Source organism: Suncus etruscus, chromosome 11 (genome assembly GCF_024139225.1).
Source record: "Suncus etruscus isolate mSunEtr1 chromosome 11, mSunEtr1.pri.cur, whole genome shotgun sequence".
NCBI lineage: Eukaryota > Metazoa > Chordata > Mammalia > Eulipotyphla > Soricidae > Suncus > Suncus etruscus.
This window is the reverse complement of record NC_064858.1, coordinates 27,555,795-27,575,712: the sequence shown is the minus strand read 5'-3', so window position 1 is coordinate 27,575,712 and position 19,918 is coordinate 27,555,795. Positions and strand designations below refer to the sequence as shown.

General features: G+C 35.9%; 1 protein-coding gene across 1 annotated transcript in view; it reads left to right on the top strand.

Annotated features, from left to right (window-relative positions):
- The window catches only part of PDE3A (phosphodiesterase 3A), a 337,733-nt gene that overhangs the window by 271,153 nt on the left and 46,662 nt on the right, over positions 1-19,918 (top strand). The window contains exons 3-5 of the mRNA XM_049782896.1: positions 6,459-6,716; positions 9,218-9,372; positions 15,343-15,467. Of these exons, the coding sequence (XP_049638853.1) occupies positions 6,459-6,716; positions 9,218-9,372; positions 15,343-15,467 (538 nt within the window). The remainder of the gene's footprint in view (positions 1-6,458; positions 6,717-9,217; positions 9,373-15,342; positions 15,468-19,918) is intronic.

Genomic DNA, 19,918 nt, shown 5'->3' with positions numbered 1-19,918 from the left:
GGTGCAGAAGCTTCTCAGCTTAATATATTCCCATTTGTTAATCTCTGCTTTCACTTGCTTGGAGAGTGCAGTTTCCTTCTTGAATATGCCTATAGTCTCAATGTCCTGGAGTGTTTTACCTACGTGTTCTATATATCTTATGGTTTCGGATCTGATATAGAGGTCTTTAATCCATTTGGATTTTACCTTTGTACATGATGTTTACTGGGGATCTAAGTTCAATTTTTTGCAAGTGGCTAGCCAGTTGTGCCAGCACCACTTGTTGAAGAGGCTTTCTTTGCTCTATTTAAGATTTCTTGCTTCTTTATCAAAAATTAGGTGATTGTATGTCTGGGGAACATTCTCTGAGTATTCAAGCCTATTCCACTGATCTGTGGGCCTATCTTTATTCCAATACCATGCTGTTTTGATAACTATTGCTTTGTAGTAAAGTTTAAAGTTGGGGAAAGTAATTCCTCCCATATTCTTTTTCCCAATGATAGCTTTAGCTATTCTAGAATGTTTATTGTTCCAAATGAATTTTAAAAGTGCCTGATCCACTTCTTTGAAGAATGTCACAGGTATTTTTAGAGGGATTGCATTAAATATGTACAATGCTTTGGGGAGTATTGCCATTTTGATTATGTTAATCCTGCCAATCCAAGAGCAGGATATGTGTTTCCATTTCCGCGTGTCCTCTCTTATTTCTTGGAGCAGAGTTTTATAGTTTTCTTTGTATAGGTCCTTCACATTTTTAGTCAAGTTGATTCCAAGATATTTGAGTTTGTGTGGCACCATTGTGAATGGGGTTGTTTTCTTAATGTCCATTTCTTCCTTATTACTATTGGTAGTACATGAATTTTTTCATGAGTTCCTATTTTCTTTGATTTGTGTGGGAGAGCCATGTGTGTGGTGGTATGCAAAGGTAGTATTGCTCATACACAATTAGAAATTTCCTGAGAATGAACTAGCCAGGTTCTCTGATTTCATTAGAGAAGAAACAATTTTCCAATTAATATTGTGTTTTCTAGTGGAAACTTGAGGGTGGTGTTAGAAGCCATCATAAAACTTGGCATTGATTTATTTTCATAAGAGCCCTGATATGAGGCCTATGGCATTTCAAATAGTTAATCTATTAGGTAAGTTTTTCTTAATCATTATTTATGAACATAGTCCCCTTCTGACCTTGTTTTCTTCCTGTGGCCCCTATGTCTGACTTCTTGACTCACTAGTCTTATACTGTGGCACCTCTCCCTTTACATGACTTTTACCTGTGTCCCAACTTGGCATATATGAAGTCCCACATTTGGCCCGTTGTTGGAAAATGCTGATCTAGATTCATTCTAGTAATTTTTGCATTTGGAACCTCTCTAGATCCTACAAACAATTATAAAAGTGCTTTTGTGCTACTTCTAATTTTCCTTCCCTCCAGTTAGAAGAAATTAATATCCAATGACACATTCAGTAACTCTCTGAGTCAAAATAAATCTCTGAAACTGATTGCATTTTCAAATTTGGGACAACGATATAACCCACCTATTTCATTAAATTAGCAACTTAATCTTTGCTTCAAAATGTGCAGTACAAAGAGTTATAGTTTAACTACACTGTCTTGACACCAAGAAAATTCCTCAAGTTTTAAGTTATCTTACCTCTCTCCCTCGTGGTTTTGAACAGCGGATTACTTTGACACAGGTTTTTATGATTTCATTCTAAGTTTTTCCTCAGGCACATTCATTTTCTCAAAATGAAATGCTTGCCTTTTTCACATCCACTTGCCTTATTTCTAGAGTAATACTGAAGCTGTCTTCACGAGTCTTTTCTTTTAGAAAATTCTTTACTGCTGAATAATAGTTTTAACAAGAATCTCAACACATTACTAGAGTAAGAAATGACATGTTACTCAAAATTAGATCATTGTATTATATATTGTTAGTAATTTGGACCCAGTACTATTAGGATATTTCAGAATTTTCCACTTAAATTTGAATATCTAGATGCCCAGAGAGAGAACAGGTTGTTCACATCATGTCAGAGTTTTCCTGACTATCATGACAGTATGGGATATCAGTTTTAGCTAAGTTGGTAAGAAGGGTGAAAATATATTTTCTGTAATTGACTGATGCATATCTCATCTAGGAATTATGTCTAGTGTTGATTGTAGTAAGTTCATTTGTCTTCTCTTTAACATCTCTATGACTCCAAATGTTCTAGGTCTTGGTTTAGCCCAATTAATATAAGTTGGAAGTTATATGGATGAATGGCATTTGTGAGGGTCTAAGTTGGCATCAGTTGGGATTTCCTAAAGATGAGAAGTCAATTGGGGGTAGATGGGGGGAAGAGTTGTTTTGGGGTTTTGTTTGTTTTACTTCAGCCTGCTTGCTTTTAAAATGGGAGCACTTATCAAGTGAATGGGAACTTCTGGGTCTGATGATAAAACAGCACTTTTTCTCTGCTGTTTATCAAACTTAATCCAGATCTATTTAAAGGTAGCAGTGCACATTTGCTTGCTATTTATGTAATGTCTAGGGAATTTCTCTCGTATTTTCTTAACTTTTACATAAGTAATATTTTAGAAGAGCATGCAAAAGTAAAATGTTTTAGATTTCACAGCTCCCCCCTTAAAAAATTTTTTTTTGGTCTCATTGCTTGCATGGTAAAAGATTCAACTGCATTTTTATTTTCAGTCTGGGTCTTCACTGCACTGCACTTCAGGATGATTTCAGTTCATTAACTTAAGATTTTCAAGTAGCTTTGATTTAAACTTGACCTTTACTTATAGGTTATCACAATCAAAGATTTCACCAGTTGAAGAAGTGTTATTTGGTATTGCTAGAAAATTTGTTTTCCATTGAATAGATGTAGAAAACCATCTATAGGAGTCACTGCATTTTTTTTGGATATTTTGTATCATATGATGCAAAAATGCTGCTATGCAAGAAGCCTTCCCCAGACCCTCACCCAACCCTGACATCCCCCCACACAGTCCCCCTCACAGTCCTTGGCCTCTTACAAACACCTCCTCTTTAGAGCTTCATATCCTTGTGGAGAGAGCAGCTTTCCTCTCCACATTTCATGTTTGGTTAGTCTTGATAAGTTTGTGGCAGATGAATGTGATAATTGGGTTGATTTTTTGTTTGGTTGGTTTGGTTTGGTTTGGTTTGGTTTGGTTTTTGGGCCACACCCTGTGACGCTCAGGGATTACTCTTGGATATGTGCTCAGAAATCGCTCCTGGCTCAGGGGACCATATGAGTCTCAGGGGGATCGAACTGAGGTTTGTCCTGGATCAGCCGTGTCAAAGGCAAATGCCCTACTCCTGTGCCATTGCTCTGGCCCCTGATAATTGTTTTTTTATTACATGTCTCACTGAAGCCTTTATATTTTGACACAAACAATGGTGATAGCTGCTTAGGTATGATGTAACTTTCAGTGTTTTATACTCCTGTTCTTGGAACAGAAAACCAATAAAGCAGACTGGAGTTCAAGATAATTGGGCTGTTGTTTCATCACGGAAAAATACAATCACTGTTTCTTCCTTTCAGTGGGGATCATTTACTGCCTTTTGTTTGTGTTGTTCTGGTTTTCACTGGGAGACCTTTGCTGTCATAAAAATCATCAGTAGCCTTGAAATTCTTTATGTGCTCATTTCGAAATTTCTGTGTAATATTGACTTACAAAGATACATTTTCAGAACTGTTCCTATTAGTGTTATTTTGAAGATATATAAGAAACATACCGTTGCTGTTTTTAAAAAGAAAGTATATTATTAAAAAATTATACAGCTATCATGACTTTTCAAAAGACTTATTTTCACATTAATAATTCATTTGAAACATTCTAATAGTGAAGATATTCTATTTTCTCTTCTAATTTGTAAGGTCTTAATATACTGATATTTTGAGGAAGCTTCTCACTAAAAATAAAATACTATTGCTTTTTAATTTTAAAAAGTTGAAAAATATTTTATATAGCTTAGTACTTCCTCTTCATTCAGGGATCACTCACTCCTAGTGGGCTTGGGGAACCATATGGGGTATCAAAGATTAAACTCAGGGAAGCGACCTGCACACTTTATTCATTGTACTATTGCTCTGACCCTAAAGTGGAAATGTTTTATCCTGAAAAAAGTAAGTTTAACCTAAAAATGTTATTTTTCATTGAAACAGAGTAGTGACTTGTTGACATTTATTAGAAAAAAATTGATGGAAATGAACATTACTGTTTCTGAATGTCACTGAGTGGTTTGGGGCATTCAGGAATTCACTTAGAGGTGTTGGGCTCAAGCCTAGGGACTTGCAAGCATAATAGAAATGTATTTGGAAATACATGGTTCTAAAAATGTGATCCTCAGACTAACTTGATGGCATTTCTCATAATTTTAATTGACAATTATAGGTGCATGTGTGAAAATATTGTTATATATTTCATATGTACATGCATCATACATGTAAATAAATTGATACATTTAGCAATACCCCCTCCCCAAATAGTTCTTCAAGCCATTACTAATCCTGGGTGATATTAGCCTTATGAAAGTTGTTTGTATTATATCAACTTGCATTTTTAATATTATGGATAAAAATAGTTTTATAAAGGTCATTTCCCCCCACTCCCCCAAACATCAAAGGTCAATTTTTTTTACATTTAGTTCGAGCTATGTATTTATTTCATTTATCCTAGTTGGTCCTTATTGAATTTATTAAGCTGCTCATTTGGACATGTGTTATCTTATTTTTCTAGAAAACATGTTTTGCTGATGATGTTTTAGTAGATAATTATGTTTTCATTTAATCATATTGGTCAGTATTTCCTTGACAGTTTATGCATTTGTATTTTTTTTTGTATCCTCTCTAGTTCCCAGGTTATAAAATTGTCTCATTATTTTTAATAATCTTATAATTCTATGCATTTAATCTTTTTGCATCTGCTTCTTTTAAACCTCTCCTGAGATAATTATTAAACATCCAAATCCATAGCCAGATTTGCAGAATCTGAGAGGTATACCCAGGAATTTCAGAACTATAATTGTGTGCGTATCCCCTCCCCCAACCTCTTGTTTATCCCAACTGAATGATCAGAACTAACCACACCTGAAATGGGTGGGAAGAGGAGTCTGCTTGGGAGAAGAGAAGGGATAAGAAGGAGAGTTAGAGAGGGAAGGGAGAATGAGCAGAGAGAATCAACAAGGAGAACCAGCAAAGGGGAGTCAGTCAGCAAGGAAGCCTGAAGAGCAGCTGAAAAGGAGACCGAGGCAGAGAAAGCAAGAGAATGAGCAGAGAAGTGGTTGCTTGGAAAATGTCTGGCATAAAAGGCATGTGAGGGACTGTACATAGCAGTTAGGACTGTGAAATAAAGATGGCTGACTCCTAGAACTTCATCTGACTGCTTTGTGAGTTCTCTGCTATCACTTTGCAAACCTTCAGACCCGCCAGGCTGTAGGAGCTGCAGAAGCCAGGCCTAGCCGAGAAATGCTTCACCATCCCTTACCAATACTAGGACTCTTTAATTTATATTTAAACAACATAATATTTGTTTTACTGACCCGTGAAAAAGGAAAAATTGTGACTTTTAATATGTATTGAATTTTTGGAGACTTATTTCCTATATTAATTGAATACTTTCTGAATGCTAAGCTCAAATACCAGTATGAAATACCAATAGGATTCAGTTGTATATAGATTTTTTCCCAGTTGATATAGTTTAACATTATAAAAGTATTTTCTCTTCCTTGATTCTCTTAAAGAAATTTTTGTTTTTGGGGATGGAGCAATAGCACAGCAGTAGGGCGTTTGCTTCCATGTGGCCGATTTTGGATGAACCTTGGTTCGATCCCCTGGTATCCCATATGGTCCCCAGAGCCAGGAGCAATTTCTGAGCGCATAGCCAGGAGTAATCCCTGAGCGTCACAGGGTATAGGCCAAAAAATAAAATAGAAAATTTCTTTTTGATGGCTTATTTTATTGTGATAATATAGTATATAATACATAACACAGAGTGTGTTTTAATAAATCATTGGTGCTATCAGAGAGGTCTTAGGCCAACAGAAAAGAATGGAATTTATTAATAAAGTTTAAGTTGCATATTAATGTTATTTTTAGAAAAATATTCTAATATGCATTAAAATGTTCAAATCTTGTTTTCATACACAGTGGTTAAAAATAATTTCACCAATTATCTGAAACATCCTTTTGCAATGAGTTTGTATCTCTTCGAAGTCTTCAAATGTGTCTGATGCCCCACCTCACTATTAACAACACTTACTTCTGTCATTAACTAAAGCTACCTCGAACACAAAAATGACCAAAGTTAAGGTGAATGTTAGTAAAGTGTGAAACAGAAGCATTATTTAAATTTTAAATTATTTAAATTTTACTCTACTATAGACCCCAAAGAAACTATACAATCCATTTCTTTTCTAGAAAAGGTGTCTGGGACTTTTGTTCTCTGTGTCCTTCCTGATGACTGCTTTGTGTCTCAGTCTTCAGGAACCAGCATCACTGTGGACATTGCTGTGATGGGTGAGGCCCATGGGCTCATCACTGACCTTCTGGCTGATCCTTCCCTGCCCCCCAATGTGTGCACATCCTTGAGGACAGTGAGCAACCTACTCAGCACCCAGCTCACCTTCACTGCCCTTCACAAGACCAGAGTAAACCCTGTTGTTTCCTTCAATGAAAATTATACCTTTTCTGATTCAGAAGAAAGCTCTGAAAAAGACAAGCTGGCTATTTCCAAGGTAGGTCTTAACAGCCCTTTACTTCTGAGGGGTGTGTGTGTGTGAACTAAACATCTTCTAGGTCTAGAGCCAGGGAGATAGTGGGTATGTCATTTGCTTTGCACATAACCAATCTGGATTTGATCCCCAGCATTCCAGTATTATCCCCCGAATTCACCAGGTCTGATTTCAATGTGCAGTCTGGAATAAACACCGGAAATCATCAGGAATGGTTAAAAAAAAACAAATAATAAATAAAGATTAAAAAATATCTTATCTGTCCTTATAGATAATTCATGTTAAATTCCTAGACTCAATGTCAGATTTCTAGAATTGAAGAGCTATTAATCATGGCGACCAACTATAATCATATAGACTCTGTTTACTTAATAACTTCCTGTAAGTAAATAATTTGCATTTTAGAAACGCATTTACTTAGGGAGCAGGGTTTCATACCCAAGAATGGAACTCAGGAACGCAAAAATGCAAAGCTCTGCCACTAAGCTACATGCCTAGCTTCTATATTACATTTTGCTATAGTTAAAAAAAAAAACTTTTGATAATTGTTTAGCCTTATGCCAGTCTCTCTTTGTTTGGGAAGAAGTGAGCTATAAAAAATAATTAATTAAAAATAAATAAAACAGGTGAACTTGTAAAAATTTTCCATCCATTGCTAGTGTGGATTTTGTTTAAAAGCCTGCTCTCTCTACAAAACAGCATTATTTTGCCTTTTTATTTCTTAATATGCTATTCTTTACAGTAATTTTGTGGGTTTCCCAAGCCCAACAAATTTTACTTTATATTTATTATTGAATGTAATGAATATGAGATTTTGTTTTGTGTTTGGGCCACTCCCAGTGATGCTCAAGAATTACTTCTGGTTATTTGCTCATAAATCGCTCCTAGGGGACCATATGTGTTGCCGGAGATTGAACCAAGGTCCATCCTGGACCAGCTGTGTGCAAGGCAAACAACCTACTATTGCGCTATTGCTCAGCCCAAATATGATATTTTTTAAATTAAGTTGTAGGGAATAAAATCCTGCACCCAGTCTAGAGCTCCAGTTTCATTGAAAGCAAATCATTTTAAGTACTAAAAAAGAAATCAAAATAGCAATATTCTCTGGAATGTCCATCATATTTATCCCTTTAGGACTTCTAGGATTTTCCTCTCTTTAATAAATAATCATTCTTAAAACTGCTAGGACTTTCCACTCTTTAATAAATCATCCCCAGTCTTTGTGCCCATCAGTAACATCAAGAAATTTTGTGAGTCTTTTGACCCAGGAATACAGGTATGTTCTTCACACAAAGTTGCGTTCCAACAGGCACTGTTTTGAAAATAGTGGGTCAAGGCACGTTGTGACAACAAAGAAATGGAGAGCGAGATGATCCAAATCCTTAAGATTTCAATACAGTGTGAGATCCATGACAGATCCTAGTCTTAATGGTGCCTAACAAGTTCCCTCTCTTCCTACCATCACAGCTATTCTTGAATCTCAAGTTGTCACAACCTTGTACTATCCCTTCTCAAATTTGCACTTGAGTTTTCAAGAGAGTAAAATGTGTCTTTTTTTCTCCAGATCTACACAATTTGTGTACAAGAACTCAGTTGAAACTTTCTTTGGAATGCTGGGACTCATTTTGGTAACCCAGAATCCTACCTCAGTTTTGACTGTGTCACATTTACCATCGAGGCCACAGTGGCAAGAAACAGAAAGAGTTGAAAATTAAATGCATCCTGCATTTTTTTCAATTAAGAGGAGTTGGCACTTTATGCATCACCCATATGTATGCCTGGTATCAGTCACATTTGACTCATTGATGTGTTCTGTGAACTAAATTCTCCAATTTAGTTCTTATCTAAGAACCAGAAATTAAATTTTAGTCAATATACATTTCAGTGTAAAAATTATTGAACACTGGTACTGAAGTGATAGCACAGTGGTAGGGCTTTGCCTTGCATGCAGCTGCCCAGGATGGACCTGGGTTTGATCCCCAGCATCCCATAAGGCCCCTCAAGCTGGGAGCGATTTCTGAGTACATAGCCAGGAGTAATCCCTGAGTGTCACGGGATGTGGCCCATAAACCAAAAAAAAAAAAAAATTATACATAATGATAAAAGTGAATCCAAGTTAGGGACTTTTTAAGAGAAAATATGTACCCATTATAATTAATGTATTCTACCCATAATTAGCATTAATGTAATTAAAACTAATAAAATGTCTAGGAATCCTACTGGCCTAATACAACTAAAATTATCTGAGATAATTGACTCTTTGAAAAATCTGTGTTGTATTATCACTGAACCGGAGAGCCCAGATTGTTATCGGTACAATATCCATTTTGGCCATAGAGTCTTTTATTGGATTACTGGGTACTCAAATTTCAAATAGGTGATATTCCACCAATATAATTGGAAAAATTCACTTCCAATTAGAAATACATTCCTATCTATTATGGGACATAGATATTAGTGGTAGAAAGCAATTCCAGAAATTAAATCAGCATTTCTCTTCCCAGCGCCTGAGAAGGACTTTGCCCCCGGGATTACTGAGGAGAGTTTCTTCGACTTGGACAACCACCACATCTGCCACAGGTCTTCCCACTTTGGAGCCTGCCCCAGTGCGGAGGGATCGCAGTGCCAGCATCAAACTGCATGAGGCACCTTCTTCCAGGTTAGAGACTGCACCTGTTGCTTTCATAACTTTTAAAAATATAACTTAGCATAATGTATCAAGAACAGAAAAGGGAGACCCAACCAATTCTGCTCGATTGAAGACTATCTCTTCAAATAAAATATGGCACAGGGCTCAAAAGCAGAATTATGTGATGGTTAACATTGGATAATTAGGTATAAATTGTATTGCATGTCCACAATAAAATTACAGGTAGTGACCTAAGGGAGGCCTCACAGTGTTACTTGGTTGGGTGGCATTGAGTTTAGGATAAAGATGAGTTTCATCTTGTCTCATCTGAAATCTGTATTGAGATGTATAAATCCAAAGTATTCACCCTGACATTTGCAGGTAATGCTTAGCTCTCCCTTTGGCCCACCCAATCTGCTGTCATCCCATTGTAGAAAATATCAGAAGCCAAATCAAATTGTGGGTCATTATTCTCGACACTAGCACTTCATTCAAACATTGGGTGATTTTATCTTTGTTAAGGATATTCATTTCCATTTACCAAGGGACATAAAAATCAGAATTGCCCAAACTAAAGACAAGATAATATTACAGATGGAAGAACATTCAAAGAAATGTTACCACATAAGAGGTATTTTTCACAAGGAGCTACTGTGTTTATTCTTTTAAGAATTAAAAAAGCATGTCCTTTCTAAGCTCAATAATTATGTAAATATTTGCCATATGACTTCAGTTTTCTGAAGCATTTTATTAGTTTAATAATCTAATGATCAGGGGTCCTCAAACTTTTTAAACAGGGGGCCAGTTCACTGTCCCTCAGACCATTGGAGAGTCTGACTATAGTAAAAACAAAACTTATGAACGAATTCTTATGCACACTGCATATATCTTATTTTGCAATGAAGAAACAAAACAGATACAAATACAATATGTGGTCTGCGGGCCATAGTTTGAGGACCACTGAAATATTTAACTACATTTTTGGTGCATTATTTGATGGCAGTATTAGATGTAATTTTCTACCAGTGCTGACTTTGTACATAAATGAAGTACCATTCTAAGATTGGAAAAGTAATGGGAACCTTTCAAATTAAGGAAATGTAACGACTGCTAACTTTTACTACTTATCAATATTTTAATTGCTTTTTTTAATATTAGCATTTTGTTATTAACAAACTATAGAATCAGTATAAGTTGAAATTATTTTTTTATACATGGTGTGACTTCATTCCATCTTAGCACCTGAGTCTTTGTAAAACCTTTAATTGTCCCTGTAGGAAAATATTGCAAAATCTGTTTCATAAACATTTCCTAAATTTGGAAATACAGGTAATTAGTAATATTTTTCTGAAAATATGGATAATTTTTGATTGCTGTGACAACAGTTAATGATAAGTACCTGATAAATAGTAATGAACAGTCTCATAGAGAAGCATCTGTTTCATAGAGAATCATTAAGGGATTATTATTTTACCAACACAGCTTTACAAGATTTCTGTTGCCATGTAGTTAATGTTCTATCTTTCTTGTTCCATGGACTGGATAAGTCAAAAATTCATATTTATATTCTTAAATGCTCATTTTATCAATTATTTATTCATTCTAATCACATATTATTTTTCTCTTATTTTGTTAAATGAGATTTGAAGATAATATTAAATAACCAAGGTAAAAACGTTCTCAAAAAATATGAATATTGGGGGCCAGAGAGATAGTATGGAGGTAAGGCATTTGCTTTTCATGCAGAAGATCATTGGTTCAAATCCTGGCATCCCATATGGTCCCCTGCACCTGCCAGGGGCGATTTCTGAGCATAGAGCCAGGAGTAACCCCTGAGCACTGCCGGGTGTGACCCAAAAAATATGAATATTGTTCCCAAGGACCCTTTTATTACTTATGGAAAGAAAACATTCTACTAGGTCAAAAATAATAAAATAGCATATAATTTTACTCATCCTCTTTGTCCTTAAAATAAACATATATGTATTATCTCAAGGGATCTTTTCCCACTGCTTTGCTATTTTTTTAATTTCACTAACCTCTTAAAAGTTGTTATCTAAAAATCTGTACAAAATAAAGTGCTTTATCATTATAAAATAAATAAAGCTTATTCTGAGGAGAACTTGAGCCCTGAGGGAAAACCATCTATAAAAACAGCTAATATTGGTTAACCAATAGTTAATAACCAACAGTTAATGTCACCATTAACTGCCATTAATTAGGGTTTACTTATTTTTTTTTTGGTTTTTCGGGCGACACCCATTTGATATTCAAGGGTTACTCCTGGCTAAGCGCTCAGAAATTGACCCTGGCTTGGGGGGACCATATGGGACACCTGGGGATTGAACCGCGGTCCTTTTTTGGCTAGTGCTTGCAAGGCAAACACCTTACCTCTAGTGCCACCTCGCCGGCCCCAGGGTTTACTTATTTTTTAGCATCGGTGAAAACTGTAAAAAAGAACCAACGATGATCTCCAACTATGATTAAAGAGAGCTAAAATTCTTCACTTAAGAACCCTACTGATAAAGCTGAGAATTGATTTCAAACTTGATTTGAGTTTCATCCTTTTATTTTTTAAAAATAATTTCTTTATTTAAACACCATTACAAACATAATTGTAATTGGGTTTCAGTCATAACAAGAACACCCCCTTTCACCGTGCAACCTTCCCATCACCAAAGTCCTCATCTCTTCCTTCCCCACCCCCCATCACCCCTCCTGTATTCAAGACAGGCTTTCTACATCCCTCACTCACTGACATTGTTATAATAGTTCTCAGCATAGTTATTTCTCTAACTGCACTCACCACTCTTTGTGGTGAGCTTCATATCTTGAGCCAGTCCTTCTGGCCCTCATCTCTGGGGATTATTTTAATGTCTTTAATTTTTCTTAAAACCCATAGATGAGTGAGACTATTCTGTGTGTGTGTCTCTCTCTCTGACTTTTACTCAGCATAATAGATTTCATGTACATCCGTGTATAAAAAAATTCATGACTTCATCTCTCCTGGTGACTGCATAATATTCCACTGTGTATATGCACCACAGTTTCTTTAGCCATTCATCTGTTGAAGGGCACCTTGGTTGTTTCCAGAGTCTGGCTATTGTAAATAGTGCTGCGATGAATCAGACTCCTATTCAGTGTAATAATAGGTTAAAAGGAGGCAAACCACTGTATGTAAAAGGCAAATAAATAACAGAGAAAGAAAAAGAGAGAGAAGAAAAATGTTCACCATGAGATAAGTATGAGGGGTGTGGTCAAGGATATTACTCTAGTGACCCCAAATTTTACCAGATATAGACTTTAGAACACTGTGCATTGCTGGATGATTCTCTGAAGGACCTCAGGTACCACTGAGGCCTCCTAAACTCTAGCATTTGTTACTGGAATATTAGCAGTTGTCACTCCTAGGTCCTCTTAGCACAACTTGTGAAGCTTAAAAACAAAAACACATATAGATCACATAAATATTTTCCACAATAAATCTTATAAATTAATCCAGTTAAAGGATTTGGAAGGTAAGAAAATTGTATTGTTATCTGTCCTATATAGATTTTAATTTCTTCAAAATTTCAGACATTTGTAAAAAAAAAAAAAAAACCTTAGTAAGAGAGTTCTAAAAATACGAAACAGCTTTTATTGTTTATGTTTTTATCATTATGTTTAATAATTTCTAGAGTTCATTTCGTATTTAAGTGGCATTTTTTGTGCTAGAATTTGTAAACTGTGAGCTGGAGCAATAACAAAGTGGTTCGCCTTGCATGCAAACGACCCGGGATGGACCCCAGTTCATCTCCAGCCTCCCATATGAGTCTGCTGGAAGTGATTTCTGAGTGCAGTGCCAGAACTAACTCCTGAGCACCACAAGCTGTGACAAAAAAAAAAAAAAAACAAACAAAAAAAAGGAACTTGTAAAATGCTGTTAGAAGTAATAAGCAAAGATAAAGTTTTAAAATGCCTGGTGAAGGCAGATGTGCATTTTATGACTGAAACCCAATTACGAACATGTTTGTAACCATGGTACTTAAATAAAGAAATTATTTTTAAAAATAAAATAAAAATAAAATGCCTGGACATTGGGGCTAAAGAGATGGTTACAGTGGAGAGTATGCTTTTCTTTTACATGGACTTAATCCCTGGCATTCTGATATCCCTGGCATTTCCAGAGCAGTGCCAGGAATAATTCATTAGTTCAGGGTCAGAGTAACCCAGGAGCATCACCAGGTGTGCCCCAGAAACCAAAAACAAATTTTAATAATAAAATAGCTAAAAATAACTAGACATAATATGCCAAAGGTATATCCTGTGATGCTCATGGTGTTTTAGCAAACATAAATTTAAAAATATAAAATAAAATGCCTGGATAAATAGTTAAAGACTCCAAAATAGAAAATAATAAATAGGGGAACATAAGTGTTAGAGTTTCAAATTAAATTCAACAAAAATTACGACTTGTTCCAATTGCTGAACTTACTAATATTTAAAAGATATAAGCTATAGGGCCCGGAGAGATAGCACAGCGGCGTTTGCCTTGCAAGCAGTTGATCCAGGACCTAAGGTGGTTGGTTCGAATCCTGGTGTCCCATATGGTCCCCCGTGCCTGCCAGGCGCTATTTCTGAGCAGACAGCCAGGAGTAACCCCTGAGCACCGCCGGGTGTGGCCCAAAAAACCAAAACAAACAAACAAAAAAAGATATAAGCTATAGCAAATCACAAGCCCAAAAGTTTTTCCTTTGAGAGTTTTGAAACTCTGCACAGCACACTGAACTTTCTTTTATTCCCCAATAAGCCATGCTCTGGTTTGAATTTAGCATGCTCAATTCTATGTAATGCATTGCAAAATGTTGCTTACAGAGAGGAAACCATTTTGGTTATGGAACACTTCCAAATTATACCTCATTAATTATACAACCTACATGACAATCTCCACCCATTCATGACCCCTCAATTCCATCAATTTCAGATTTATGTACAACATCGTCGCCCAGAGAGACCAGGTATATGTTGCTTGAAATGCCGGCCTTGGGGCAATATAAATTGTATTCAAGAAAATTGCAAATTGTATCCAGTACCAAGTTTCTGAATGCTTGGAAACACACAGGTGCTAGCAAAACACAGACAAAGCAGGGATATTTGTTCCCTGGGAACTTTCCAAGATTGTACATATGGATTCCAACATTCTTTCCCTTCTCCAATTAGATGAATTCTGTTTTAGATTTAACTTGGGGGTTTTGAGCAATTCACACAGAAAAAATTTGGTTTGGAACACTTCCAAAAGTTTTAAGTCATTAATTGCAAGACTATGAAACATTCTTCAGTTCAACTCACCATAGATCTATCAATTCCAAATTTATAGACAGGCTTGATCTCTCCAGATCAAGTACATCAGGTATAAACATTATCTGGATTTAGAATGCCATCACCTTTTTCCAAGTAGCTATCAATCAATTTGCCAGCAGATCCACTAATAGTAAATTTGAAAATTTAACTCATTACTGCTGTCTTTCCAGAGTATTGCCAACAACAACAACAAAAAAAAAAACAACAGGCAAAAATTATATTGAAACCTTTTTCTGCACAAGGAAATACTGCAAAGATTTTTATAAATACTGGAAAGATTTTCATAAGAATTTACAGTAATATACCAAGAATTATAAATAACAAAGACCTAGAGAAAAGTGTACTAACATTCCAATATATAAAGAACTGGACTGCAGAAGAAGGTGTTAGCATTCCTATTCACTGGGTAAATTGTAGAGTTCTCTTTTCTCCTTTATCAGTCTAGTCTGCTTACTGCTTACAGGGCAATTGTTTTTTCCCTGCAGAGACACAGCCTGAACAGTTTTTGCCATCTGGCAATGTAGGGGTGCTTGTTTTTTCACTCACCCTAAACCATTAATAGTAGCAAGTCTATTAAAAAAGTGATGCTTAGGTACTGTCAAGATTTGTACCAAAAATTGGTAAATAATTTTGGCATTTTCTTTCTCTCTATCCGTCTAGTGCTCTTAGTTCAGATTCTTGGAATAACCCAGTGATGAATACCCTCACCAAAAGCAGATCCTTCACTTCATCCTATGCCCTTTCGGCAGCTAACCATGTAAAGGCTAAGAAGCAAAATCGACCAGGTAAGTCACTTAATGGGAGGTAAGTCAGTGTACATAGCATGTACAGTCATGGAATGGGCAAACACGATTTATTATGAGCTAATAAATGTTCGGTTGGGTTGGTTGACTATTCTAAAATGAAGACTAATAATGCAAGAATGATTTCAATTCTTATGTTGTATGATATAGATCTTTCAAAGTTACAGAATTATATTTCTGTTCTTAGTTTACTGAATACATAAAAAATTGGAGTCACCAGAGAGATCAAATCCTGGGAATATTATCTTATAGAAGCAAAGGACCAACTTATGCATTTCCAACTTTAGGCATTTTGAAATTGTTATTTTTTATTTTAATTCGGGCTATACCCAGTAATGCTCAGGAGTTATTCCTTGCTCTACATTCTGGAATTACTCTTGGTAGTTCTTGGGGGATCATATGAGATTCCAGGGATGGAACCTGAGTTGGCCACAAGCAAGGAAACCGTCATCCCCACTACTTTACTGATCCAGTCCCATAAAATTGTTTTTAGGCAGAGCCTTGTATTTATATGAACAGATGGTTAATGTCCCATTTACTTGTCATATTAAAATTTGTTCAAAATCTGGCATTCCCTACATCTCAGGTACATCTATATATTAAAAAGAGAGAAATGTTTAAAACTTGGAAAAAATGTAAGTCAAGACCTTATGAGCCAAAATAAATAACCACAAGTTGATAACCAAGAGCCATAATAGCTTTATCTAGGTGCAAATTATGAATTTTGATGTGATTTCACCCATTTAGGATCTGCATTTAACCAATGCATATGAGTTCCAAGATGGTATCAGTGCATCCCCTGCTTAGTTTACTCAATACAGATGCAGCCTGGTTCAGATACTGAGTTGGTATATAGGAAATGGTCATGATTAAGGTATAGTCCAGTTATTCCTCTTATAGAACTCTTACTTTGTCTCTAGTAGGAATTGGAAAGATGCTTGTGACTCATATAATAAAGGTTATGGTTAGGAGGTAAGGAGAGACTTCTAAATTACACAAGAGATTAAAAGACATTGAAAGCCCAACACATGGAAAGATAGCATGACAGTCTTGTTGTTGTTGTTGTTGTTGTTAATAATATTTTTATTTAAGCAACATAATTACAAACATGATTGTAGTTGAGTTTCAGTTATAAAAATAGAACATCCCCTTCCCCAGTGCAACTTTCCTACCACCAGTGCCCCCATCTTACTCCTCCCCCACCCTTGCCTATAGTTAAGATCGGCATTCTATTTCTCTCACTTATATAGTCTCTCACTATATTGTTATGATAGTTGTCAGTGTAGTTTTTTCTCTAACTGAACTCACCACTTTTTGTAGTAAGCTTCATATCATGGGCTGGTCCTTACAGCCCTCATCTATATTGACTCTGGATATTATTACAATAATGTCTTTTATTTTTCTTAAAGCTCATCGATGAGTGAGACTATCCTATCTATCTTTCTCCCTCTGACTTATTTCACTCAGCAAATCGTTTCCATATACATCCATGTACAGAAAAATTTCATGACTTCATTTTTCCTGACAACTGCATAATATTCCATTATGTAAATGTACACAGTTTCTTTAGCCATTCATCTGTTGTCGGTCGTCTGGGTTGTTTATTTCTTGGAGCAGAGTTTTATAGTTTTTTTGTATAGGTCCTTCACATCTTTAGTCAAGTTGACTCCAAGATATTTGAGTTTGTGTGGTGCTAATGTGAGCAGAAGGCATTTTTGTATTTTTTGTATGTGTGTTTTCCTAGGTTATATTCCTAGGAGTGGGATAGATGGATCATATAGGATCTCAATTTCCAGTTTTTTGAGGCATGGTAGTCTTAAGGGGCTAATAATAAGCAGAGATATTAATAAGCAGAGATGTTAAAACAAGCAGTTAGACTATAAACAAGTGGTAAAGGCCTGGGAGCTAAGAAAGGAATATAGAGATCAAAATGCTAAGACTAGAAAAATTAAAAGATGTGAGGAAAGAGTACCTCATTGATTTGGGATTTCCGGCTGACCTAAAGTTGGAATCCCACTTTTGTTGGATGCCTTTTGCAGGTTGACCCCCTCTAATTAATTCATCGGAAAGCCTGGAATGTTGAAGGTGACCTTTCCTTGGACTTTCCTTGGACTGTTCTTAACCGCACTAGGTTTTCATTTCCTGCACTACAAAAAACTCTTAGAGCTCAGTCACTTCCAGTTTTACTTTAATATGCCTGGATAGCATTTCAAGATTCTACCAAGGCTGTGGGGTAAAGTTTACTTCTTATGCTGATTTTTTTACTTCAGCATTTCTATTTATTTTTAAAGAAGAAGGGAAGCATGCATTTATTGTAGACTATAAGCAGAGGTTGATAAAGACCATGTTCTCTCGAGGAGTCCTCAATGAAGCAGTCCTGACATTACACTAATATTTCAATTAGAACATCTTCGAAAAGTACTGTGAAAGACCCAACTTTCAGGAACAATTGTCTTTGTCAGTGTTTCAATCTAGAAAAGAACATTCAACATTTTACTTCCTCTTTGTTCACCCACACTATATTCTCACTACTTAGTAAGACCATTCAAGCTCTCATTTTGCTTAAAATCTCTGCTGGTTCCCTATAGGACACCACACCTCCAGGAAATGCAATTTTTATGGAATTGCTTTTCTGAGAGAGCAACTCGGAAAGGTAATCTAGCTTTCTAAAACTAGTGTGGTCTCGGCTGCTATTTTAAAAAGTTCATTAAGTAGTATAACTTAGAAGTCATTAAGGACCTTACAAATAGAAGCATCGAGCTTTCATCTGAACCCAGAACAATACTTAATTGAGATTGCTTTGGGAGCAAGTGCAGATTAGCTGAAACTCCCAGCCAGGGAGGGAAACTCATTTGTGAGTGCTCCACAGGAAAGGGGTCTTACCATAGCTCTAGATTTAGAAGATTCCTTGGCTTCCTATAGAAGTAAGGATATAATACATCATTCAAGAAAGCACAGTGATTTCAGTATATTGTGCTCAAACAAATTGGACTTTAGAACCCTAATCACTGTCAAAGCAAAATGCAAAAATAGCTTGCACTAGAATGAAAGAAAGAAGCAGAAAGCAGCAGCTTTAGTAATACTGAGGGATGGACATATTTTGACTTTAGAGCATGAGACAGATCTTTCAAGGTTTTGTGCCCAATTTTCTATTTTAATTTTTCGGGATGAATAGGGAACACAATCAACATAAAGGCTATAATGAAAAGCATGAGGGCACAAAATGTAATTCTCATGAGAAAGACTCTTTGGTAACATGATCCAGGAAATGTAGGAATAAGGGAGAAAAATTTCAGAGGGAAAGAAATCTTTAACATGTTACCTAAATGGCTGATTAGAAACCAGAAACAGTGCCAAGACATACAGGTGAAAGCTGGAATAACAGTACATGAAGTAAGGGACTTGTCTTTAGCATGCTGCCAAACCTGGTTCTATCCCTGGGACTATGTATGGTTTCCCAAACATTAACAGAGATCTCCCTTGAACACAGAGTTGTACATAACCTCTAAGCACTGATAGACTTGGCCTACCTAAACCACCACCAAAATAAAAGAAAAGAGATGAAAAAATTGGAAAGTCTGATAGACATGATCTTAATGTGGCAGTGAATAAAGGTTAAAAAAATCCACATGTGGGCACAAAGTAGGGAAACTACAAAATATCCAGACAAGAGTATTTTTAAATCACATAGATATGTGTGTGTACATATTTTCTTTTCAAGAAAAGCAGTCCGCCTGAAAGCAGAAGGGTCCAACATAAAGGGTATAGAGCACCTTAGAATATTTTCTTCAAAGTTCTCAACTGAAAATTGTGTGCCTAGCAAATCTTCCTTGTGAGGAGAAAGGGAAGCTCAAAGTCTTTTCAATTAGCAAAAATATTGCCACCTTCTAAACCATCACTAATGGAATTTATAATGAATGTACTATAACAAGGAAAAAAAAGTAGTATCAGAAAAAGTCAGACTTAAAAAAGTGGTCAATAAATTAATTGGAAAAATAAACATTTTATGCATAAGTAACAGTTTATGGGTATTTTAAAGACCATTTAAAAGTATAAATTCAAAGAGAGACAATGATAATATGAAAGAAAAGGAGCTAAGATATGAATTTATGTGTTCTCTGTTGTTGTGTAACTCAGGAAAGAGATTCAGATGATGAAACAGAGACACATTAAATGACTTGCCAAGATCTCACAGTTAGTCCCAAGTTCATTCTCATGTCCTAATGACTTCATACTAGAAAAACTTGAAGACAACAGATTGGGATCATTAAAAACGCTTTTCCGATGGATAGGAACCTCTAGAACCTAGAGACTCTATCCCAGACCCTGACCTACAATCTGCGCCAATACCAAGATCGCTAGCTACAGTGGCTTGATTTTCTCACACACAACAGAGAGGAAACTTTCCTGGCATCACAAAAAAGCCTTTGGGA